We start from the raw sequence: 25,698 nt of genomic DNA on the forward strand, positions 1-25,698 counted from the left end.
GCTCTTGAAGAAAAACTGTTTAAGTGTTTGGATTAATTCCAAAAACTATTTCAGTGTTTGGATCAATTCCAAAATCTAGTCCATAGATCTAGTTCATCAATTCCAAAATCTCAGGTCATCTGCCGGTTACGATGCTAATTCCATATAAATCTTACAAACATTCAACCACTCATTCTTGAGATATCGAGAATCAAGTTATTGAGAATCTTGGACCCTAGTGGCTGAAGCATAAAAAAATTCACCCTAGCAACAATTACACATTGGGCATTTATTACAGAACTGATTTACATGAATGAATAACTAGACAATATGAACTGAATTTTGAGCAGATGCCAAGATACAAGTCAACTTTACATTAAAGGAATACTCCTGCATTTTTCAGTGTACTCTCTTTTCACTGCATCTGTAGTGTATGCGTAGTTACCATGGAAAATCAGTTCAGCGTTTCCCTGTAGTGACAATACATGTTAACTTGAAACTCACTTATTAATGGAAATCTAAGGGCAGTTGTTGAATTCCGTTAAACAAACACATGTTTATGGGTTTGTCATTCAAGTATTTGTAAATGCAGCTCTACATGTATGTAATTCACACTTTCAAGGATTTTCAGAAGGAAGAATATGTGGTTATGTCTTACCAACATAGCAGTGTGGGCACATGGGTGCCACAAAACCTTCGGGAAATCGGAAGTAACTGGATTTACTTTACACTGTATTGCTCCACCACACAGAAATTGTATGAAACTCTAAAGAACAGCTTTTGAGAGAGTTTCTCTTATATCTGACTCTAACACATTTCTTGTTAGATTGCAACAGTTGTAATTGTCAAATTAGCATCATGCAGACATATATATATATATATACATATATATATATATATATATATATATATATATATATATATATATATATATATATACTCGACAACTGCCCTTAGATTGCTATTCTATAGGTTCAATAGGTTTTCAGTTCTTTCCTTATTACAAGAAAACAAATGTAATTTTTAGTTTGTACTAATCACTCATACAGTATAGACACAAGGACAGAGGTTATGCTGAAAAACGCTGGTGTATTCCTTTAAAACAGGGATGCCAAAGTCAATTTCTGCCTGTGCCACATCCTCATTTTAAGGTCCATAATGTAAAGTTGTTTTTTTTTAAACATATTATCTCTTCTATCACATACTAATAACATTATTAGGAAAAAGGAGGGATAACAGATACTATTCACCTGTACTATGCCTAGGTGATAACATTTAATGAACTGATTAAATGGTATTTTTTATGTTTAATGACTGTTTTCCAAATATAAAAAATTTGTTAATAAAGCGATTTAAGAAGAACACTCACCAGATTATCTCTGCTAAGAATATACATGTCCTTCATTCCCCATTTCCCTTGTCTTCACAATCCATCACCTGTTTTTCAACATATAGTATGTGCAGGTTTCTACACTGGCGATGCATGTTGGGTTTTTGGAGTCAATCAGTGCATCACACTAAAGACAATCCCTGACACATTTCTGAATTTTTTTAGACATGGGTCTGGCAAGCATTAGATGCAGGACATACTGCAAGTGATTTTATCCAGGGTTTCAGCACTGTGAGATGTGAGCTCATACCTGCTGTATGTGGGTAACTGGAGTGAATTCTAGACTGCGTGAAAATGTTGCGTAACAGGAGGTTTTAATATTTTGCATTGGTTTTTTTCATGTCTGTGCATGCTGAATGAAACAAGGCTGCAAGCCATGTTTGGCCCACAGGCCTTGAATTTGACAGCTTTAAAATATATAGAAGTGAAAACGGTTACAAAAAACACTTTTTTTTGCTAGAACTTTCTCTAGCTCTGAATAATGGCGTCGGACTAAACTCAGAAGTGTTTTTGCTTATATGACCGCGATACTTCACAAACCTGTATCTACACATCTATATTAAAAACCTTTTAAAACTTGTAATGTGATACTTCTAAAATAGGTGTTACCAGATTTATTGTGTACTAGGGTACAAATGGCATATCTGACCAGATTGCATATATTCTGCTGCTAACACACTCTACAAAACTGGCACACTCTCTTCTTCCTCCTCCTCTTTTTCTCTGCTGATTTTGTACTACTCAGATGTGGTAGGGCAGGGGGGAGGTTGTTAATAAGCTCAAACATTGTAAATGTGCAAAATGAAATCTCATCATATGCTGTCTTTGTGCCATTTTCAAATAAACAGGCGAAAACAGGAACTGGTGGTTCCCCTGTAGATGCCAGGTCTACATAGGCCAGGTCTGAGTACGCGCTTGGACCCTTGTAGATGACCCACGGCCCTCTCCAGCTATCCGGGTCACGGGGCCGCACGCTGAGGTACAAGCCAAGATCCCGGCGAGCCTTGGTCCAGGTTGGGTGCCCATACACCACCCATGTTGGTGTTAAAAAATTCTGGAACTGGCTTGCTGCAGTGGAAGGTGAGCAAGTAGTGGACATCATCCGCTGGACTTCACCCAAGTTGGACTTCTGGAGGAGGTGGAAAGGTGCAGGAAAGCCAATCACACTCCCATGACAGCCATTTCTAGGCTCCACAAGCTTGTGCACCAGTTGCCCTCTTTGGAAAGCAGTGCCATCTTCAAAACTGAGGGCCTGAACACGGGAGCCAAGGGTACTGCGGGCGTTACAGTAGAGCACATTGGTCCCACTCTCTTCGTCCAGTGAGACCAGCTGACACTCCAGGCATTCAGGCTCTGGCACTGTTTTGCCGAAATGCCACGTCCTGCCATGTGTATCGCTGTAGAAGCAGAAGGAGTGGGGGGTGGTTTTACAGATCTTTCCGAAGCACTCCTTGCAGTCAATGTGGTAGGCGTAGGCTGGGATCAGCAGACGGCCGGATTTTAACTGGATCCCATGGCCTGGGCCGAGAGCAAAGGTAGCCCAGGCTATATGAAAACAGAGTAAGACAATACACAGTATTACATTACTAGCACATTTAACTCTGAGGTTTTGTTTGGGCCAATATGACACATTATAAATATTTACTACAAATGAAATGGCACTTGGTACCAGTTTTGGGTTCTTATGCAAGACCCTTGAACATCAACTGATCAGTTTCATTCTCTCTGTAAGTCGCTTTGGATAAATGTGTTACCCAAACAAGCCAATGCAAATGTAAAATTGAAAACAAATGTTATAATTGTAAAAACAGAATATGAGGGTTCAAAGCACAGCTTCGGCATCCCAGTGCTGCATTCTCAGAAATCTCAGGAAGCTACCAAACTGTACTTTTTCTGGTCACTAGGTTTTGTATCTTCTGTGTATGTCTTCTACCTAGGATGTTCCTTTAATTATCTTATAGAGTAGTGGTTCTTAAGGTCCAATTATGTAACATAAGTTATTTTTAAAGGATTCCATTTAAAATATACCCTTGATGGTACTACTCTAGCAACAAGGAAAAATATGGCTGTGCTGTGATTCCCAGGGAAGTTCTAGAGCTTCTTGTTCCAAAGAAATTCTTTACTACAACGGAAACAATAGTGATTTTTTTTTAGTGTCCTGTTTCACCATAAATAGGGTCTCAAATTTTCCCATGAATGAGTCAGGTGTAAAAATCAATCATGTTCCACATTAACCAATATAGCATTCAGGAATTATAAACTACTAACACATTTCCAGTAAGGTTCACCTTTAATTGTGTCACCTATGACCTTCTTAGTGAGGTCAGTGGCAGGACTCCAGGTCTCCCCATGGTCTTGACTGTATACGTAACAGAGCCTAGTGACATTGATGCCTGTCACCAGCTGGTATGCCTCTGTGGTGTGACCGAGCACTGCAATGAAGAAGAGGAAGAGTGTTCCAGTGAAGGTGTCATACACAGGACACGGGTTCATTGAACGGTGCCCTTTTAGACAAGCCGTGCTCAGGACTCGCATGTCACCCCACTAAACAAAGGAAAAGAGTGAAGGAAATGTGAGGTCAGAGCTGAAATGATGTATGCTATGCGTTCAAGATTAAAGATGTAAAGGTAGTTTGAGGTTCTGTTGCTTCTTCTTTGCAAACCTCTACATAGTTCCTGTAGAAGACGCCCTTGCGCATGACGAGAAGGTGGGCCTGGGAATCATCAGGACTGAGTCTCTCCTCACAGAAGGCCAGGAAGCAGGAGGTGCGCTGCAAGAAGATCAGAGCAGGTATGCGATACGTCACTCCACTCGCTTCCTTCTGGAACAGGACGTAACGGGCGGGGAAATAGGACTGGGTTCCTGTGGTGCCATGAAGGGAATCCATAAGGTACTGAAAAACAAAACAAATTCAGGTCATAATCAGACTCATAATCAAAAATGTTAATAAGTGGGATTTTAATGCCTAGTTTCAAATGTCTGGGCCATGAGAAATGACCAAGAAGCTATTTTATTGATTCAGTTATGAACCACAAATGCAGTCTTGTCAACGTTGACAATTATTCATCATAAATGTGTGTAAAAAAAAAAACAAAGGTTCATTATTTACAGAAATGTACAGCAGTTCTGACACTGGGGACAGGCAATTTAATGAAATACATGGCATCAAAGCATATTCACATATGATAAACCAGAAAGGTTCATTCAGGATAATTCTGTTTTTTTTTTTTCATATTTCACAGTACTTCTTACAGCTAATAATAATTGATTCAAATCATTTATTTGTCACAATAAAACTACAAACTACAATAGCTCTCTATAGAGGAACCAGAACTTTAACCTTTTAAACATAGCAGCAATATATGGCTCACTTTACAAAACCCAATAAATGGAGATGCTCTGCTATATAACTTAGCTGCTTTTTACCTCTGATGTTCGGCTTTTACAGAGAAGGTAAGGTGACACTTCTTCCTCGTTTTCTCTTTTCCTGTGTTTGTAATGTGGGAGGAAGACTGTTAGAGTGTCAGTTACTTAGAACAGTCTGTGCAAAAAAGAGTTGCCATTATCAACATTTATTTTTGTTTGCAGTGTATGAAAATTTCTTGTGCACTATTACTATAAAATTTTCTTATATTTTTGACTGAAAACCATGCAAGAATGTTTATATGCAAATGATGCAAAAAAACGACATCTTAAATCTTGATTTAAGCCACTAATAATAAATGCCATAGATATTTAGTCAGTCAATATTGCACAGTTTGTTTCATGGTGGAACAGTTGTCCCTTTTAACACTTTTAGACATATATGCATATTGTATATCACGCACTGTCGGAAATATTTCAAACCACCAGCATATTTTATATATACATTATATTACTATATACCAGTTTACCAGCTTTGACACGGAAATCACATTTTCATTAAAAATTACTTTAATTTTTTAGTTTAATCTAATATTCAAAAGTGATTCTTTTATTGTCTAAACTGAAATATCAGGCAGAAGAATTAATAGGATGTTGATTAATCAATGCCAAAATGTCCAAAATACATTACAAACTTACCAGAATGAAGTGTTTATTAGTCTAAAAATGCATTATACTTTCACACTGCATTTAGAAGTTAGTGAGAGATGAAACAACAGACTTACTAACAGATAGATCTTCAGTGGTTAACAGAGTCTTTGACAGCTTGGCTATTTCTGAGGGTGAGATGTTGAAAGCATGTGAAAGTGTGCACATGTGCTTGTAAAAGAAAAAAAAAAGAGAGAGAGAGAGAGAGAGAGGTGCAGCCACACAATACCTTTTTTTTGCATGACCCTGTCTGTTAGGTAGAGGCCTATTCAGTGTCCTGCTCTTAGCTTGTGCACTGACCCAGAAATGAGCTCAACTCATCAAAACTACTGCATCCAGAAAATCAGTGATCTACAGGCATTGTGTGTACGCATTTCACATGTGTGTGTGAGAGAGAGAGAGAGAGAGAGAGAGATGTGTTTCCATTACAAGGTTTTTCCTCAGTCACAATTGGTCTGCTGTGGTACCTACCTGAACCATCTATTCGACGATGTGAATATTAACACACCTGATATCTATCTAAGGCTAGTTTGCTAACTCGTCAACAAAAATAAACAAGACAGTATCAAATCAGCCAACAACAGTTTTATTTTGTGTCATTGTTTTGTAGCCTGCTACTATTTTGTGAGCTTGCTGCTCTTTTGTGATGATCATTAGGGCATATTTTCTATAGACTTTTAATAACAGGTAGAAACTGATGAAAATAATGCACTAGGAAAGCAAACAGCGTTCCTGATTCATATACAATCTGTGAACCATGCAAGGCCAGCTGGTAAAAAAAAAAAAAAAAAAAAAAAAAAAAAAAACATAAGTTTGTAGTGAAGGAGCACTCACAATTAAACACAAACCCTACTATTGTACATGTTTTACACAAAAAGGCAATATATTTCCTCATTTTCATCTGAGGGAGCCACCGCAAATAGTTCTATGGAGAAAAAACAGTGCAATAAACATGAAACTGAAGTGAGAACCTTCCTGAACGAGAACTGCAAAATTTCTTGAGGAGTTCCTGCATTGCATTTTATTACAGGAACAGTTACTCTTTGTAAAATACTAGAAGTGATGCAAACTGCACAACGGGTACATTACTTTATTGCAGCATGCTCCTAAAGTAAAGCAACACAGCAAACAATGTTTCTTTTTTTTTTATGTCGTGTTGGGTTTTTTTTTTAGAATTAAGACCCTTAAGCTCATGGAAAAACACATAAATATATGGTTTGTGAACTTGTTTACTGTCATTTTGGATTGGTTTCAATAATCTCCCTATATGTTTTATCCATAACTAGTCAGTTTGCTACACTGTAAAAGTCACCTGCATTTATTTACTTTACGTTGTAGCTAATGATTGTTGATTCAAAGACTAATAAAAGATTAATCATCTTTGTCAGGTACACTAACATATCTTGCTGTGCACACCTACAAATAGTGGATTCTAGACCATATCGTATTGTATTGTAGCCCATGTTGCTATGCACAATGTCTCAGCCGTCCTGTATCCTGTCCTTCAATGGAAAAGGACCACTATAAAATCACCACTTACCCAGTGTTCGTCTTGTACTGACACCGACATCAGTAGCAGCTTAGTGCGTGTGGGTGTGTGTGTGTGTGTGTGTGTGTGTGGTGCTGCTATGAGTGCTGGTGAAGCAACACAACTGTTGGGGGTTTCAGACATCTAAGTGTGACTTCTGAGGTGAGAAACAGCCTGCCCACCAAAATTATCCAGCTAACACCAGTCCATCGCAGGGCACCCACACACACATTCACACAATTTTCACACACTAGAGCCAATTTTTTCATCAACAGGCATGTTTTTGAGAGTTGAGAGGAACCCGGCAAACCTGGAGGAAACCAAACTCCATGAGAAACAGCGACATACAGTATACATGATACGTGTTTGATAATTGGCCTGCTATCTACTAAGCGAATGAGCACACTTCATGCATTATCACTTAATTCTTCTTCTGCCTGTAAGTTCTTTTCAGGAAAAGAATGAAGACTGAATAAACACATATAGGAATACCAATCAGCTTTTTGTGTCCTGAGCTGTTTCTCATAAGCGAAAGCCTTTACACCATACAGCATTTACACCATTATGTGGTTGATGACTGGTTTAGCATACAAGGCCATGCTGAGAGCTCAGTCCACACGGCACATGGTGACATCCTGGATCTTGTTTAGGGATGTTTCTGTTCGCGATATTTGTGCTGTTAGCAGCTGAGCAACGCCACCCGCTTTTTATCGACTCATTTTATTGATGTACTGCCACTGCTATCATCAGAAATTGACATAGATGAAGAGTAGAGTACAATACACACAGTATACACCTATAACGTGTGCCAACAAGGAAGATGTGCCTAATAAAGTAAGTGTACACAGTGTTTAACAACGCCACCAAACAACCATGTCAAGTGCTGCTGTGCTGGGAATGGAGCAACACCCGAATAACAGCTGGTCATCTGTGGTCCTATGGTGGCTCCTTTCCATTAAGGAGGGTCCAGGGGACCATATAGTGACTTAGATGTTAGATTTACCTAATATAATCCCCAATGAGGGGGATTCATTTTGTCAATTCATTCCTTGCAAGTAACCAGAAATATATACATAATGATTTTATTTAATTAATATAAAAAAAACTACACAGGGAACAGGGTGGACAGAGGAGAAACAGGGTAGACACAATGTAACAGGGTGGACATCACAACAGTGAACATTTACATTTTTGTTCATTTACCCCAACCTCACTCCACCTTCAACAATAAAATGTACAAAACACCCAAAGGAAATATCAGGAACAGTTTTCAATGTCTGATCTCAGACATCATATCAGCAGTGAACAACAACACATCTCTGTAAAGAAGGGCAACTCCTTTACCCTTTAACCCCCATCTTCAACCACCAAATGTACTAAGAATCCAAAAGAAATACCAGGAATATTTTTCAATGTCTTATCTCAGACATCATATCAGCAGTGAACAACAATTTCAGAAAAGAAAGCCAGCTCATTTAGCCCCCAGTTTCAACCACTGAGCACGGAAAAGAAATACCAGGAATATTTTTCACTCTCAGATTCCACAGATGTTTCAGCAGTAAACTATGTAACAAACCAGGAACCTAGGTGTTTCTCAAGGAAATTCCACACTGTCTTCTCTAGCTGGACAGACCTCCTATTTAAAGCTTGTGGTTCATCAGACATATAATTTGATCATCCCTATACCAGCTAATGTCCTCTCGTGGACTTGGCCAATAGAACTTGTTTGTCCCATTCTTATGCATGCATTTCACTCATATCTTCTTGATGATTCCTGGGTACGGTTCACCATCGCAGTTAACAATGCACCACTGCCCAATGTTTTCTTTCATGATGACTTCAGGCTGTGATTATTCTTCAGTGGAATGCAAGCTTGCTTGTTCTACCAGGTTCACGTGTTTCAGCCCATAGCATGCACAGTCGAGAACACGTTTGTCTGCCTGGGAAAGAAAAGTTATGTCACGGTCTTTAATTGTCCCTGGAGAGATATTAATGACTTGGCCTTGAGGGCCCTGGTTGTGGACCATTGTCTGGTTCAGGGGGATTGTCTGGACTTGGAGGCGGAGTGTTCCCTATCTGAAAGTTTGTCCTGGCTCTGGCACTAGCCCTCTGCTTTCTCTTCCTTTCTCGCCATTTCTTTCTCTGTGCTCTCTTCTCTCTTTCACTGAGGTCTGACACTTTCTTTTTCCTTCCCTCCTCTCTGTCTTTTCTCCTCCTCTCCTTCTCTTTATTGAGGTATTCCTGCCTTCTTTCAGGGTCTGCATCACGAATGCCCTGTAGCGTCTCTGCAGAAGACAACAGCGCCATTCCCTAACAAATACGTTCATATTGTTTAAACTAAACTAATTTGTTTGATTTTCTTAGTTATATTTGTAACTGAAGCTGAACATACATGATTAGGGACATTGCAGTTTAGCCTACTTGCACTAAAATCAGGGTAATTATTTCAAATTAAATTTAATTCTGGGTACATATCATTGTGTTCAATGATGGAGCAGGGTTAATCATATAAGACAAGCTTAAAGAAATTAGTATAATCCCATTTTTTAAAATAAAATATACTATATTGTCTTGGGGACTCAAATGGCACCAAATAGTAGGAATGACCTGGGTCCATGAAACATAGCCAAGGGTTTAGAATTATAATGGTGTCACTTAAACAACCACCATTACCAAAGTTATCATATTTATTATTGAGTTTTTATAGTTATTAGTCTGTTTGACTGGTGACTTGAATTGAATGGGCTTAAATCAAACTGGCAGCTTGGACTTAATGTTCTGTCAGGGGAATGTTCAGAAATAAATAGCTTTATGGTGCCAATAAACAGCCAAAATATGATTGTACATAGTTAAACAATGAGCCTAATATTTGCATAGCTGGATTATATTTATAAAAAAAATGTTCATTGACAGGGTTCGTTGGGTTTATTTATACAGTTACACAATAAAAGGATCCCTGCTGGTTGCAAACTGTTTGCTAACGGGCTAACACCTGTTTGCATGCACCATAATTGCGTTATTCAGACGCGCCCGCTGTTGGCGTTTGCGTCATCAATACGCGACGTCTCCATATTCCCAGCACGTGCGCAGGAAGCAGCAATTATTGTGTTTATGTTTCAGGCGAAAGATTAAAAGCCTTATTGGATTGATACATCCATTGTTGTCAGGTAATTTCATTTAGGAGTACGTGTTTAAACAATTTTTTCGGCTTATGTTTGCTCGCACTGGTGTTATTTGGATTGAGTAACAAATTGGCTAATAACAAATTTTGGTTTAACTGAATATTGCTTTTGTTTTTAATGCTAAAATGGAAGGAATGTGAATGTGGTTTCAGTTGTACGGTATGTTACGGTATTAGCACGATAACCTTTATTACTGTACTGTATTCAGGTGAACTTTCTCACACATTTCAAAACACACTGGAAGAGCTACATCCGGGGTCTTAGCCCTGTATACTTTATTTTATCTCCAAGACAGAATTATATGTTCATTCAGTGGTGTTTTCTTAGAACAAACTCTTATTAATTTAGAGTCTAACGACCTTAAACTGACCCCCCAAAAAAGAAAAGTTCAAACTCTCCTGTAGTTTGTACAGAGCTGTCACATGTACCACGTGACCCATACCAGCAACTATTGACCTTACACTGAGCTTGAGAAGGGTATAAAAGTGTAAGTGTAGAAAGACTATTATCATAAGTGTAAATAATAAGTCAGAAATGAAGGAAAAAACAGAAAGAGTGAAAGAACACTACTGCCAGAAATATGCAAAACTCCAAAATAGTCGTCGGATCAAAAGTCCACATTTATACTGCATCTAGAAATATCATTTTGATCGCGTCAGTGTTAATACTTTAACATAAAATTTTTGTTACGTTCGTAACAATGCTTCTTCTCAATACAGGTCAGTAAGCAGCATGGCACAGCACTGGGCTGGAGGCCACACTGCTCCGGTGCTGTGCATCGGAGCCGCAGCAGGAGCTGACGGATTTCTGGCCTCGGGGGCTGAAGGAGGCGAGGTGACGGTCTGGACTCAGGAAGGGACTCCTCTCTCTCGGCTGCGTTTGAGCTCTCAGGACGACGTCACGTGTACGGTTTTCTCCGGCACTGCGCCGGGGCTGTTGTACGTGTCTCATGGTGAGACGGTGAGCATCCTGGACCCACGCAGTCTGAAGAAGCCGGTGGAGGAACTCAAGGACGTCGGCGAGGACGAGATCAACTCGCTTTCAGTGAGCGAAACGGGTGCCTCACTGGCACTGGCCGACGATTCGGGGACTGTGAGGGTGGTGGACCTCCAGACGGGAAAAGTGAGCCGCACGCTGCGCAAACACACCAATATCTGCTCTTCCGTGGCTTTTAGACCCCAGAGGCCACAGAGCCTTGTGTCTGCAGGGCTGGACATGCAGGTGAGAGACACAGATTTTACATCAGACAATAAACCTAAAGCTGGGGTGGACAAATCTCTAGCCCAGGACTAGCAAATTCTGTGATTACATGATGCAATACATGGTCTGCCTGTTCATAGGGACTGTTTTTCGTAGGCATATTAATTAGCTTGAACAGATGCTAGACAATGTTTCTATAATCAGGGAAATGAAGGGGCATGGAAAAAATGACGGCAGTGCAGCGCAGCACAACAACTTTTATATAACTCTAATAACTAGCACAGAGCGCATCCACACACTCATGTTTAAACAAGGCATATGTTAGCCAGACTCAATTAATTTTTGACTTTCTTTCAGACTTTTTTGTAAAGGGCACAAACATGATGCTTCATCACCAGAGACATGATCAGGACAGGCTGAAGGCTTTGATTCCACTACATTAGATGACACTTTTTACCCTTGTTAATTGGACAAGTATAACATGGGACTGGGCAAGCACAAAGAGATTTCACTCAAATTCATTAGCTAGTTCACCATGTATCATATGTCCACCCTTGTTAAAGTATTTAAAAATTAACAACGAAAGTAAATGAGATGTTTTCTGTGTCTGATTCTTGCGAACCATTTTGATGGAAACATTCATAGATAAATCCAGTCGCATTCTTAGAGAAATCATAACTAGATTTTTATGGACCGAAAGTCGTAAAACTTCAGACTGGCCAAATGGATTGCCAAAATGATACTTCATTTAAGTCCTACTTATCAGTAAACCGCTTTATATATATCTTATGAGGTTGAAACCCCTTATCTCACTGGAGCTGTGGTGTATTCAGCTGAAATTCATTTCTGTCCTAGAATTTCTTCTAAGTTCTTGCTTAAAATGGCATAAAACACACAATAGTAAGAAAATACTGTATATTACAATTTCCCGCTACCAGAACACACATTAGATAAGGCAAGGTGTATAGAGACTGAGACACATTTGAGAGAATTGCATGAAGGTAAATGCTTGAAAATAAATGAATGATAAAAAGGTTTTTACGAAGAGAAGTACAAGTGAGGTAAAGTAAAAGGATAAAGACACCACCTTGAGTTTAAACGTGCTCAGACTTTTAAATGAACATGAACGTAACCCCATTAACCGATCACAGGGAAAAGGTCAGAGATTCGCACCACATAGATCTGACTCGGATACAGCTGGAATAGCTTTGTGTGCTATCTGCGTTTTTAGTGAAAGGCCACATTTTGGAGTGAACACTCATGCGCCATCTAGCGAAAGAGCTTAAACATTAACACATTTAAAAGTCAGTGTTTAAATGTTGCATCCAGATTCCACTGAATGTAATAGAAAACCGTTCACTTTTATTTATAACCAAACATCTGATGTTAGTTTAAGACCAAGATATGATATATCATGTATACAGCATGGTCATTTTGGCATGACTGGACTTAGACGGGTCAGTCCTGTTCTTTGGGGCTGTTCAAATTCAGCCAGGTTCTTTCGAGTTGAATATTTTTCAGTGCTTTCTGCAGTGACACAAGAACTGCGTGTTTCTGCTTTTTCAAGGTCAAAACAAAACACAAATCAATTTAAGTGGCAGAAAAGTCAATTCACTGAAACCGGAAATAATAATTTAGTGTCCGCTGTGTAAGCATGGACTGCAAAGCAGACATGCACTTGTGATCATTTTGTAACAAGTGTATAAAGGAAGCTTACACAATCATTCTGAAGATTTCTGCAGATTACAGTGAAATATCGCTTCAGCCATGTTTGCACCTCTGCAGACTGATCAGAGGCTTTTTTTTTGCCTTTAAATGCAATGAGTTGGTGGCAAAACAGTGACAAATCTTCAGTGTAGTGGAAAAAGCTATCATCCAAAACAGCTGACTTGGGGGGGAAATAAAGGCATCACTGTGACTGTGTTGCCCTCTAGTGGTGTCTTGGTCTTGGTCTTTTATCAGTGCAGGACCAAAAGTTTAAACACGACCACTCCTTCTGGATTACTTGGCATTAAATTTATTTGACTTATTTACATTTGTTGCATGATGCAAATACCGTGATCAAGTCCAACCCACTACATGGAGTGTCTTAGATTGCACACATGATTGGGAAGAGAATGATTCAATTGCATACTGAATCATTCTGCCATCTACAATAGATCACATGGGTGGAAAAATCAATAGCCCAGGCACCCTGGACAAACATTTTTCACATCTGAGCTATTAGGGTGTTTTTCGTTGTTGCTGTTGTTGTTTGTTTGTTTGTTCTTTCCCCTGATTTTTCTCCCTAATTTAGTCTTGGCAAATTCCCACCCACCAACCACTGCATGCTGCGTAACAACTCTGAGGAAAGCGCTATCCGCCTTCTTCCACATGCATGAGCTCACAGACACACATGATCGGCTAGTGTCGCTGTGATTGATAGATGAGAGAGCGTATGCCATCCCTCCCACCCACAGAGCACAGCCAGTTTTACTCTCTAGCACTCCTGGCCACAGATCACTGTGGCATCAACGGAGCTAGCAGTTTTGTAATCATTGTTTCCCAAAGGACAAGTACAGAGAAAGAAAAAAAAAACATACTCTGTACTGAATTTCCCAAAACAAAACTTTTCATTTAACTGTAACTAGAGCACAAGTTACTCGTTCTGAATTCCATCGCCTGCTGTGCGACACACATCCAAAGCAGTTTTTACTACACTCATAGCTGAAACATTGGCAAATGACTTGCTGACTTTTTGTCGAGGACACAAACAAGGTGCGCTACATTAAAAACTTTGTTAGAAGATGAAAATGATCTTATTAGTCTGTATGAGACTGGGCAACAACTGGAGCTTTTACTTGTCTAGGATCCACTCGCTAATGGATTTATGATTTGTCCTAAATGGATGTGGCTACTGGACAATGTTTAAAAGTGTTCCTACATGACTGTCTTTTCCATTTCTTCAAAATGGCCCTTGCTGAAAATTAGTTTGAATGAGAGTTGCCACTTCTCCTATACAGTGTTTTTTGGCACAGTTGCTCATTTTTTTTCTCTCTCTCTCTCTTGTTGTCCAGGTGATGCTGTGGAACCTGCAGAAAGCTCGGCCAGTGTGGATCTACAGCCTACAGGAGGCGCTGGAGGAGGAAGAGAGATCCCAGCAACAAGCAAGTCAGCTCTTTAACCCGCCTCTGGCTCACTGCGTCAGTGTTGCATCATGTGGAAACGTTTTGGCGTGTGCTGCAGAAGACGGACACGTGCACCTCGCCCGCGTGGGTGCTGGCTCCAGACTCGAGCAGCAGGGGGTGATAAAGGCTCACAGTCAGGGTGCCTCTCAGGCCCACTTCCTCAACTTCATGCCCCATCCTTACTGGCTGGCCACCGGAGGCAATGACGGAGTAGTGGCATTGTGGGATATAAGCGAGGAGCCTGTTGTGGCAGGAGAGGTCAAGGTCAAGGTCCAACGCAGGAAACCCAAAAACAGGAAGTCAAAGCCTCAGAGTCATGAGGTTGAAGAGGGAAAGAGAAGAGAAGAAGAGCTTTCAGAGGAAGCCAGAAGTATTGACCCGAGTCAGACAAAGACGGCATTAAAATTGAAGTTCAGTCACGAGGAGAAGGTGAACTGGATTTGTCCGGCACTTCTAAAAGGACAACCGAGTTTACTCGTTGCAGATCAGAGCACCAGTTTATCTTTGTATTCTCTGTCAGGGCTTTAGCAGCATTTCTCCAACAGTGTGGGAAAGCACAGAACTGTGTTCAGCTTTATTTATTTGCCTCGTGGTTAAACAATAGGCGCTTGTAAAATACAGAACAAGTCCAGCCTGACTGAATCAGCCTGAAGCGATGTGTTTCTGTCTGCTTATCCTTTTTTTCCAGTGTGTGTGGTTGTGCACTCAAGCTACAGGGCCCATTTTTCATAAATCACCTAACAAATCCAACCTGAGATGACATGCTAGATTACTAATCATTATAATTCTATGTGCTAAATGTGCTAATTTGTTTTTTCAGACCTGTTTGAGGGTTGGATTAGTGTAGTCATATTGAGATAACTGCGTAATCCTGCGTTGCCAGGAAAGGGCGGATATAACGAGAATTTAAACCATGGTCAAGGAGTCAGTCATAAATCATAAATCATAATACACACAACTAGGGGTGTAATGATAAATCGTGACAGTGCTTCGCAATGCCAAGATGTGCCGAGCATCATAGAAATGTGTGATTCACTTTGTGGAAATCAGTGCAGTTGCACTGTTTGTACAGCAGAGGTCCCAGGCTGCACATCCCACAGAGTTATACAGAGTTAAATATATAAAGTGCATGCTGGTCATGTGACAGTGTCCTTTTGTGGAGAGCCTGTGAGATCTGCACTTGTGAAGTCTGCCAGCTCTGGATTGCCACGACCAACATACGTTATACATTACATGGCCATGTTACAACAGTTAAAAAGAGCTCTTCAGTAGCTTCAAACAACACCAAAGGCCATGGAAAATGGTCATTTTAGCTGACTTTGGAGCTCTTTTTCTGCTGCAGAGCTCAGACACTTTGTTTATTCAATCACAGTTTTGAGGAGAATTTATTTATTTAAAAGATATTGTGAACTTGTAGTACATATATACAATATTAAACTTCTGTTTGTAGCAGTTTATTTTATTTATTTAGTTTTAGGCAGACAAAAATGCATTGTTTTACATTGTGTATGGTTCAGAAATAAAAAAAAGGAGTCTGTTCTGTCAATTTTTCTTCATTTAAAATTTGTTCAAAATATTCTGAGAATCGAATTGAAATCGTGGAGGCAGTGTGGTGAATAGAATCGAAATGTGACTGGAGTGTATCATTACACCTGTACACGCAACATTCGGCTGCTTCATTCATGCTCAGTGGTGCCAACGTTTTGGTTTATTGTTGCACTTGTCTAACGAAAATGAGCACAGTTTAAATAGATGTAGTTAAAACTCCATTTTAAAAAGACCCATACACAATGAGGTGGCTCTTACAGGAAAATAATCAATGATGGAGAAGTAGAATTACTGTTACCAACCTGAAGTTGATTAATTTTTCCCCCTGAAGTGTTTTATTCTTCTTATACCACAACTGGCAATTAGCCAAGGATTAGAAATTGTATTTATTAATGAAAGAACGATATATCATACATTTTTATCCATTTATGGTTACATTTAATGTTGTGGAATGTCCATGAAAAATTAGCTCTGTTATCACTTACGTTAATAAGGCAAAAAATGCTGACTGGACTAAGAAACCAGATGTGTTTATTACTTGTCTTGGAGTAGGTGGTACATCTACAGTAAACGTAAAAGAAACAAAAACGGATTAGAATGAGCGCATTAATATAAACCAGTGATTTGACTTTTGAATCACCACCTGACTAATTCATTTCGAGAATTCAGCAACACTGTGCTATAAATTAAAAAAAAGCCTGCTCCCGAGCACGTTTGAACTTGCAAAGAATTGTACAGACTTGCCTTGGCAAATGAAATGGTCAACAATCCAATCCAGCTAATCCACGTATGAAGAACAGGGCCCTGGCCCTCTGTAAATCTGATTCAGTTTGAAAGCACTGGATTTCTGCATGATGAATGGATGGATTAATCTGTCTGAGTGTGCACTGAATTATATTCATTTTGTTCTGAAGTGTCTTGAGAGAAGTTGTTTTCCTTCTATTACAGGACTTTTACAGTAACATCATGAAGTAAGACAGTGTTTGTCTAGAGAGTTGGGAGGGAATGATTTAAACGGAAGAGGAGCAATGAATCCTCGACCGTAACACTAACAATGACGAACCCTGATTTGTACTTCATACATCAGCACATCTAAGAAAAGGTGTTTAAATCTAAAATAACAGGGAAAGAACAGGATATAACAAAGCTTAGGGAAAAGAGTACACAACACAGATGAAAAGCTAAACATGCAAAAATCACAAACTGTTTATTTACAGGTTTCAGCAGGAGCTCGAGCCTGATGAGTTACCATAATTACACTGTCAGTGTTCCAGATGTAAGGCACAAAGCAGGTGTGGAGAAAACACACTGATGTTTTTAACACAGTAAACTGGTGATACCTCAAAAAATAAATAGCAGTTTATGGTGTTAAATTGGAACGTTCAGGATGGATTGTGTAGTCCAAATAAATAAATGTGTGTGAATGCTTTGGATGCAAGTCCTCACTAAACTCTACGACATAAATAGACTTTCTTTTGCATTGTTCTAGGTCAGGTGATGTGTAGAAGTCTGTATAAAACAAGGAAAACAATACTGACTAAAGGCCATGCAATAAAAGACTTTGAATCCAAACATATGACTTAAGCTTTGTATTTCTTTGACCGCAGCTTGCTATGACAGTTCATAACTTGGCCAAACTCTTCTCCAAAGCCTCGATTTCAGCGTCTTCGCCCTCGTTGCTGCCACGTGCGCTACACTCCACAAACTCCACCTGCATGGGCAGCTGGGAGAACTCGAAGTCCTTGCCCTTCTTCCCCAGGTGCAGCGTGGACCGAACCGAGCCGTCCTGAGACGTGAGGGCCGCCGAGCGAGTCACCCTCAGAGTGGTTCTGTGAAGACAGACACAAAGGATTGGATTGGTCCAAATGTACTAACTTGATGGCCATGTACAAGCTAGCAACTGATTAGAAAGATCAGATTTTTAAGCGAGCTCTACTAGCAAGCTTAGCATCTTCGGCTAAAGGATTGTGTAATTTGCACATGCTTGGTAGTGATTTTTTTTTTTTTTGTCTTGGACCGTCAACTATAACACTATTGTGAATAAGTGATTTCATCTGTCAAAGAAGATCAGATTGATCTCTGACCATAAAAGTTAAAACTTTAATAGCAGCAGAGTTAGATGTCAGTATATTCACCTAAATAATTCACAAGGTCATGGCCTCTCATCCCTTTATCCATATCCCTTTTTTTTTATATTAAGATGCTAGAACGTTGCATGCAGTTGAGATCCATTCAAACGAGAAACATGTTTCAGTTCAGCCAAATCATATAGTAGAACATGTCAATAATTGACCACAAAATTGCCTTTTGATTTTGCCAGAGCTGAAAATCTTTTCAAATTAGATTTGAGATTCCTTCATATGTGCTTGTAGATGACAATGAAATTTCATCTACAAGCTTTCAACATAATTCAAGACTACTTGGAAAAAGATAATGGACGCCCTAATTATAAACCGATGATGAGATGCACTCGACTGCTAGAACAAAATGCATCACTACTGAGGGATCTTTCTTCTTCATGGCACATGAGGTTCTGGGACTGGTGTGGAAAGTGTGAATGGAGATACAGAGTATTTATCGGATATTAAGCCAAAGAAGCGCTCTAGCAGTCATTAACAGGCTTTAGTGTAGATTTTGTGTACATACTTATAAATATCGAATACACAGGGTTTCAATACGTTGCACACTAATAAATATCTGTGACTGAGTTCAGAGTATTTGTAAAAGTGAACACTTACAGCTCTTTCTCCAGCTGCTGTTGAATCAGTTTGGCTGATTTTGCCATGGTGACATCTGTAAAAAAAAAATAAATAAATAATAAAATAAAAATAAAAAATGTGGGAGGAGCCAGAGTATTCAAGTATGCATCAGTACAATCATATTCAAACTAGTTTAAAACTGCATTTTCAGTGTGATCATGTCGCTCTGTGGGATTTCTACCATGTGTTCTGGACAAAACTCTAAATCCAGGGATTTCCTGAGCCTACCTTTATAACAGTTATATTACACCACTGTTAAATACTCAAATCTGATTGGTCACAAAGTGTTCATCTATAACACACGGCCCTTTCAATAATAATAATGCTAATAATTAAGACATTTCTAACATTCATTTAACAAAAAAACAATTGTTATATGGTGTTTCATAGATCGGTTTTCTATAAGGAGACATTTAAACATTTATGGAAGGAGTCTCCAGTGTCAGCGCTTTGTAACGATTGAGTCCGAGGACTTGGCGCTTTGACAAGCTGCATTTTTTTTTGTCTTAGAGAGACAGAAGAGAGGCTGATGAAAGAATTAAGTTTATAGCTGCTGTAATGAAAACGGAACTACCTACCTCTATTATCATTAGCCGAAAATAACAGAAGCTCTTTAACAGCTAGTTAAACAATCAATCAATCAATCAATCAATCAATAAATAAATAAATAAAAGCGTGCGTTTAGTGTTAGAAACTACAAAGGTGACAAATCTGTTTTCCGTGAGTGGACAACGTACCTTGTTTGTTGCAGGCTATCAGCAGGGTCGGAGCGTTCTTCGTCACCATACTGTCCGTCAGGAGGGAGTAGAGAAACTCAGCCACGTCCTTTACCTCCTTCTGGAAAACGGCGCTATCCACCACGAACACGATCACTCTGTGGTCACAGGGACACCCAATCAACCTCATATACATCTACATACCAATTACTTCCATTAATATTAATATTGAGACAGTTGTTTAAACCTTTTATAATTTACAATACAATTGTGTAGTAAGACTTATTAAGAATTACTACATGGAAGTGTTTTAACTGTAATGGAACATCAGCAGGCGTCACATTCAGGGAGACAAAAAGCTGCCAAAGGCTCAAAATACTGATTAAAATGTACTTCCTCCTATTACAGCCGTTCTCCAACAACACGAGCAACATGCCTCTTGTTAGCGCAAACGTACGCAGTTATTCATCACGGGTTTTGTCATACACTATATGGTCAAAGGTTTGTGGACACCTGACCATCACACTCATATGTGCTTGTTGAACATCCCATTCCAGATGTAGTCCCCTTTTCCCGTTATAATAACCTCCACTCTTCTGGGAAGGCTTTCCACTAGATTTTGGAGCGTGGCTGTGGGGATTTGTGTTCATTCAGCTACAAGAGCATTAGTAAGATCAGACACTGATGTCGGGTGAGGAGGTCTGGGGTGCAGTCGGTGTTCCAGTCAGGGCTCTGTGCAGGACTCTTAAGTTCTTCCATTCCAACCTTGACACACCATGTCTTCATGGAGCTCGCTTTGTGCACAGGGGTATTGTCACGCTGGAACAGGTTTGGGCCTCTTAGTTCCAGTGAAGGGAAATTTAAATTCTACAGTGTACAGACATACAATTGAGTGCTTCGAACTTTGTGGAAACAGTTTGGGGAAGAACCATATGATGATTGGGTGTTCCAATACTTTTGGCCATGTAAATGTACCTGCATGTTCCTTGCAACTAGTAAAAGCTGATGTGCGTAGTGCAGCAAGATTCGGAACGGGTAACTTATATAGGTGGTATAATTACAGGTTTAAGATATGTCGCACTTATATATATATATATATATATATATATATATATATATATATATATATATATATATATATATATATATATATACACACACACACACAGACCAATGAGTAGGATTTTTCTTTCACTGGTGGTTGAACAAGAAGAAAAGAATGCTGAACCTAATTGTCCGTTGGGTAACTATGAATAATAAACTAATAGACCAGACACGTAATCATGGGCTATGTTGTACTAACTCCTCTCTAACCAGATTTTAGCTTGATAGTATTCTTAGACCCTGGTCCAGTGGCTAAGGATCCAGCGGCTAAGGATCTCACCGCCACAGCCCGGGTTCGATTCCCAGGCAGGGAACCAACCCAGCCACTGGGAGTGTACTCAACCTGGATAAAATGAGAGTGCTGCATCAGGAAGTGCATCCAGTGTAAAACCTATGCCAAATCAGAACATGTGGACCAATGATCTGCTGTGACGACCCCTAACAGGAGCGGCCGAAAGAATATCAACAACAACAACAGTATTCTTAGACTACAAAACCACATTTGGTCTGGATAAGAGAGTCTACCAAATGCTGTAAATGTAAAATGAATACAGGAACATTACAAAAAAACCCTACTACCGAAGCTCACGTTTAAAGAGCCCCGAAACCCTCAAAAGATCTACAACCTGGAATAAGTTCATCTCGAGGAGTTCTACCTGGCAGAATCCTTGAACTTCTCCACAAACTGAGCTCTCAGACTGTCATGACCAGGAATGTCCACAAGAGTCCAGCTGCTAGCCTGTGGAGAAGAAACAGCATTGAAATCATCTCAGCTTCTCAACTCAGATCTGAACATCTAATAAATCAGCTTTCTCAGGTTTCTTCCTTTGGTACCTTCTCATTTTTTGCTCTGTAGGTCGCTTTGCTCTCCTTGATGGAGGTCACAGTTTGGATCAATCTCCCTGTCAGCAGCTGGAGACACAAAACTAACCTGTTAAAACTGGTTTTACAAAACATAATGAAGGCTTTTCATGAAATCAAATGCAGTAAAGGGAGAAATCTGGCTTCCTCACCCGGCTGAAGAGGAGAGATTTTCCAGCGTCACATAAACCAACTAGCAACACTGCATTTCTTGTCTTCTTGGTGCCCAAGAAAAATCTCAAAAACACTGCAATGTAGATACATGACAGTTTATTTAATGCTGAAACCTTAAAATATGCTGTTTTTCATTCAAACAAGTGCAATACTGTCACAAAAATATGAGCCAGTTAGCTATATTTAGCTTAAATTTAGCGTAAAGTTAGCTTGTTTTCAAACACCTAGCTAGTTGCAGCTTTTTTCCCCCCTATCCGTATTCCGACAAATCCCTTCACCTGCGCTGTGATTGGCTAACACTTTATACTCAGTACCAATCAGCAAACTGTTTATGATCCACTAGCCAAACAAAGCAAGCCCGCGCTACTACCAGCCAATCATCGCCTAGAAGGCGGGATTTGTCAGAAAACGGTTGGGACCTATATTTCCTGTCGACGTTGCTATGAGGCCCAAACATTCTTAAGTTAGCTTGCTTACCTATTGTAATAATAACAACAGCTATAGCGACGAAAATCCCGATTAGAAATGAAGGGTCTTGCTCTGTTATTTCTTTAATAAATGCGTCTATAAATGGCTCCGACGAAAAGTCTTCCAAATCCAAGTTAATCTTCTCGTCCATGGCGGGACTGCTGTTGCAGAGGAGCTTCTGACACACGTGTACTTAAAATCGCGGAACAGACATGCGCATGCGCAGGAGACACCTCACAGCAGCCCTATAGATAAATCCTGTGCTGTGCTGTGGAGTATTCTGTAAACAGTATACAAGTAAACATTTATATATGTGTCCATGTAATTTTGATCAAATATTATAGTATAGATTATAATGTGTAATACTTGCTCAACTCATAAAGAGAGAAAAAAAAGAGAGGCTGGTGTGGGAAAGACTGTTTATAGCTCCTATAATGTAAGTTGACATTTCATGGGCGTTCCACAACATTAAATGTAACTACAAATGGATAAAAATTAAAATGCTATGTCGGTCTATAATGAATTTTTTTTTTAAATCAGCTGTTGGCAAGAGGAATGAAACCCTTGAGGGCATGCTGTTATAGGAAAATAATCAACTATGGTGTGGTAACGGTCGCATCGCACCACCCTGTTGTGTTTTATTCCTTATGTATTATGCAGTAGAGCAATGGTGGCTTGGTGATTAAGATTCTGTACTTTTAAGGTTGTGAGATCAGATCTGACACAGAGCCAGCGATGGGCTTTTGAGCAGCTATATGCTCTGTAAGCCTGTTATATGTATTAGTTCATTTATCTCAAGTGAAAAAACATGATTAACACCAGCTATATCTGATCATTTACATCTGCCTTCCCTAAGTAACATGATAAAAGTGATGCAAAATACAGTAACATCTCACCCTTGTTACATAAACAAGAAGGATGACACAAATATAAATATATTTGCATAAGGCATTAATCATAATACATCATAATTCCTAATAAGCCGTTTAGCCTTGAACTCTAGTGCATGGATCTCCAGCCATCCTCCAAGCAAACTTCCCACAAACTTTAGTTCCAACTCTAATCTAAAACATCCGATCCACTTTTAGATCCTGATTAGTGTCTCCAGAAGAGCTTGATTAGCGGAATCAAGTGTGTTAGATGTGGTTTGGAGCTGAAGCCTGCAGAAGGAGGGCTGGAGACCCTCACTCTAGTTCTCAGATTCAGACCAACTGCACTGCTCAGAGCACTAACAGTTACAGAGAAGTCCTTTGTTCTGGGGAACAGCTGATCGAAATCATCAGCTCATCAGCGAGCCTCACAGCAAGCTTCACTTTCCGGCAAGGGACAAAAGATTTTCTTCAAGAAGAACAAATCTGTCAATAACCGCACCTTTCCAATAACAAAGCAAGTTTTCTTATAAGTCTGGGGTATAACTGGAAAAACATTTTCCTGTCACAAAAGCAGATTTGCGTCTCTGATACGGGCATGCTCAAACCATACTTGTGAGTATTGTAGGAGAAAAAAAAAAACAAGTAAACAGTACACTCACCACAATTGTGTACCTGATGAAAGAATTAAAGATTTTTTAAATATATGTTATTTTTTCAAAAGTAGACAAAAGGATGTGTCTAAATCTAGAAACTTTCCTTGGCTTTTTCTCTCTGGAGGAACCCTTAAAGGTTCTACTTGGATGGGGTAAAAGATCCAAAGATGTCTTTATAATAATATCACCTTGGTTCTTGAATGGATCATTGGATAGTTAAGGGTTCTTAGTCTCTATAGCGGGTTCTACTTGGAAACCTTTCTGATAGGTTACAGCTAGAAATCTTAGGAAATCTTCTTCTTCTTGTCCCTGTCTGGAAACCATTAACAGTTCTATTAGTGTACAACATAGTGTTTCACTATAAGAGAAAGTTACAAATAGAAAACACCTTTTCTCATCCTCTCTTTTCTTTACTCTTAGAAGAAAATGTTTTTCCAAGCGTTCTTTGGTTAAGCATTCTTAACTCAAACAAAAGGGTTAAATACGGTATGTGTAGAACCCTAAATGTTTTTTTTAACTTATTCATCTGACGGAATAAGTTTTTTTTTCATGTAGAACCCTACAACAGAGGTTTTCACTGCGAGAGAGAATTGCATATTCGTATAGACCTCTGTACTTTCTGCACTGAATGGGTACATCAGGCTCGCAGCCATGCAGAGAGAAGTGAAGAAAAGACTTCATTTCTCGAGATTAGATTAAAATTTTTTAACTTTGAATTGCCAATTCCTCTGCTTCAGCAAAGGTCTGGCAAACTCTGATCAAGTGCTACATGCATGGTTTAGAGATTTCCCTGCTCAGACACACCTGATTTAGCTGCATCCCTTCATGGCAAGCTTTTACAGATGAATATAAAAATGGATAACATTTAGAACCAGAGTTGGTGTTCTCTTTGGTCCACTACAAAAAAAAAAAAAAAAAAAAAAAAAAGGGTTCCTCCAGTGCCCTAGTTATAATGGCTGTAAATAATGTTAAGTGAAACCTGATTACAATTTTATTAAATAAATAAATAAGCCTGGCTTTCAATAAAAAGTCAACTATTGTTTAAATCATGTGCCTATTTTTATTTATTTTTTTTTTTTGGACGAGTTGCAAAGTACATTTGTACCAAGGGTTTTTTTATTTACATCTATCTATCTATCTATCTATCTATCTATCTATTTGTTTGTTTGTTTGTTTTTATAGTTCAAAGGGTTCCTGGCTGTAAAAAGTTTGAAATCCCCTAGTGTCTCTTTGGATACTTCTTTTTAAAAGGGGGTTTTTACTGCCAGCCCAGCCTGATGTAAAACCCTTAGCTGTAGGGTTCTGCACTGATTCCTCCTGTGGTATCCTATGAGGAGTGCTTAGGGTTCTAGACTTCTAGAACTCTTTTTTTCTGAGTGTACTGCTTGTGTGAAGTCGGTGCGTCATTACGCACGCTCCAACCATTTACAGAGTCACTTCAATCCACTCAGGAGGTCGAGCTGAGAAAGTGGGGGTGGTGTGAGAAAATCACCAGCTCGTTTCAGACATCTGCATGGTTTAGATCGAGTTGCTCTGTGGTGTGAGAGCCTCGCTACACACTTGGTGGTTCTCTGGTTCTTCCAGTGCGGATGTGTGGCTGCGCGTCGCCGCGGCTTTGAGCTGAACCTCGGTTTCTCGCGGACAGGAGCCATGGCGCGCTGCGCGTTCTGGAGCGCGCTGTGTCTCTTCCTCATGTCCTCCACTGGACTTTCTTTCGGTACCGGTTTCTACTCGTTCCCAGGACTCACACTGCAGCATGTGAGCTCAGAACAAAGCGTCGCTGGACCCCCGGCCGCAGGCATCAGCTCTCAGCGCAGGTAAGAAACACGCTCAGCTTTATGAAGCACTAACACTTCCAGCCTTTCTTTAATAGAATCCCATATACTGTCCATTGGCATGAACCAATTGCTTTTTGGCAAGGTTGCCAGATTGCTCCTAATTAAATCCAGCCTACAAAACCCACTCAAAGCAACAGCAGCCTTCATGCAGAGATGTAAAAAGTTCTGGAGTAGTAACAGTGTTGTAA

The 25,698-nt window shown here is 39.6% G+C and overlaps 4 protein-coding genes across 9 annotated transcripts in view; 2 read left to right on the forward strand and 2 right to left on the reverse strand.

The window, feature by feature from the left end:
• Nucleotides 1–924: 924 nt before the first annotated feature.
• neu4 (sialidase 4) lies at nucleotides 925–6,027 on the reverse strand. Of its 3 annotated transcripts, none has more exons than XM_053227603.1 (5): nucleotides 5,518–6,027; nucleotides 4,796–4,881; nucleotides 4,032–4,262; nucleotides 3,658–3,913; nucleotides 925–2,914 (listed from the first exon to the last, which is right to left on the reverse strand). In XM_053227603.1, exons 1-5 carry the CDS (start codon nucleotides 5,606–5,608, stop codon nucleotides 2,040–2,042), a joined length of 1,539 nt encoding a protein of 512 aa, XP_053083578.1. In that variant the 5' UTR covers nucleotides 5,609–6,027; the 3' UTR covers nucleotides 925–2,039. The 3 variants fall into 3 exon arrangements, with proteins under 3 accessions (XP_053083578.1, XP_034170494.2, XP_034170497.2); XM_034314603.2 differs by having other exon boundaries at nucleotides 4,796–4,856; nucleotides 5,518–5,607; XM_034314606.2 differs by having other exon boundaries at nucleotides 4,796–4,856; nucleotides 5,432–5,526.
• On the forward strand, nucleotides 4,121–16,017 carry wdr53 (WD repeat domain 53). 2 transcript variants are annotated; one of them, XM_053227604.1, is made up of 3 exons: nucleotides 4,121–4,259; nucleotides 10,870–11,371; nucleotides 14,407–16,017. In XM_053227604.1, the coding sequence occupies exons 2-3, from the start codon at nucleotides 10,883–10,885 to the stop codon at nucleotides 15,043–15,045; spliced, it is 1,128 nt and encodes a 375-aa protein (XP_053083579.1). In that variant the 5' UTR covers nucleotides 4,121–4,259; nucleotides 10,870–10,882; the 3' UTR covers nucleotides 15,046–16,017. The 2 variants fall into 2 exon arrangements, with proteins under 2 accessions (XP_053083579.1, XP_026796751.3); XM_026940950.3 differs by lacking the exon at nucleotides 4,121–4,259 and adding an exon at nucleotides 9,989–10,135.
• A 1,230-nt stretch (nucleotides 16,018–17,247) lies between these two features.
• srprb (SRP receptor subunit beta) lies at nucleotides 17,248–22,369 on the reverse strand. The gene is made up of 7 exons (XM_026940884.3): nucleotides 22,157–22,369; nucleotides 21,658–21,752; nucleotides 21,479–21,556; nucleotides 21,301–21,383; nucleotides 19,562–19,698; nucleotides 18,804–18,858; nucleotides 17,248–17,894 (listed from the first exon to the last, which is right to left on the reverse strand). The coding sequence occupies exons 1-7, from the start codon at nucleotides 22,296–22,298 to the stop codon at nucleotides 17,687–17,689; spliced, it is 798 nt and encodes a 265-aa protein (XP_026796685.2). The 5' UTR covers nucleotides 22,299–22,369; the 3' UTR covers nucleotides 17,248–17,686.
• Nucleotides 22,370–24,994: 2,625 nt separating this feature from the next.
• Nucleotides 24,995–25,698, forward strand: part of LOC113543315 (collagen alpha-1(XXVI) chain) — a 34,896-nt gene continuing 34,192 nt past the window's right edge. Inside the window, exon 1 of one of the 3 annotated variants that reach the window (XM_026941425.3) lies at nucleotides 24,995–25,489. In XM_026941425.3, coding sequence (XP_026797226.1) covers nucleotides 25,323–25,489 — 167 coding nt within the window. In that variant the 5' untranslated portion in view covers nucleotides 24,995–25,322. The remainder of the gene's footprint in view (nucleotides 25,490–25,698) is intronic. The other 2 variants (XM_026941423.3, XM_026941424.3) reach the window with 2 other exon arrangements.

This window comes from Pangasianodon hypophthalmus, chromosome 21 (assembly GCF_027358585.1).
Source record: "Pangasianodon hypophthalmus isolate fPanHyp1 chromosome 21, fPanHyp1.pri, whole genome shotgun sequence".
Lineage (NCBI taxonomy): Eukaryota > Metazoa > Chordata > Actinopteri > Siluriformes > Pangasiidae > Pangasianodon > Pangasianodon hypophthalmus.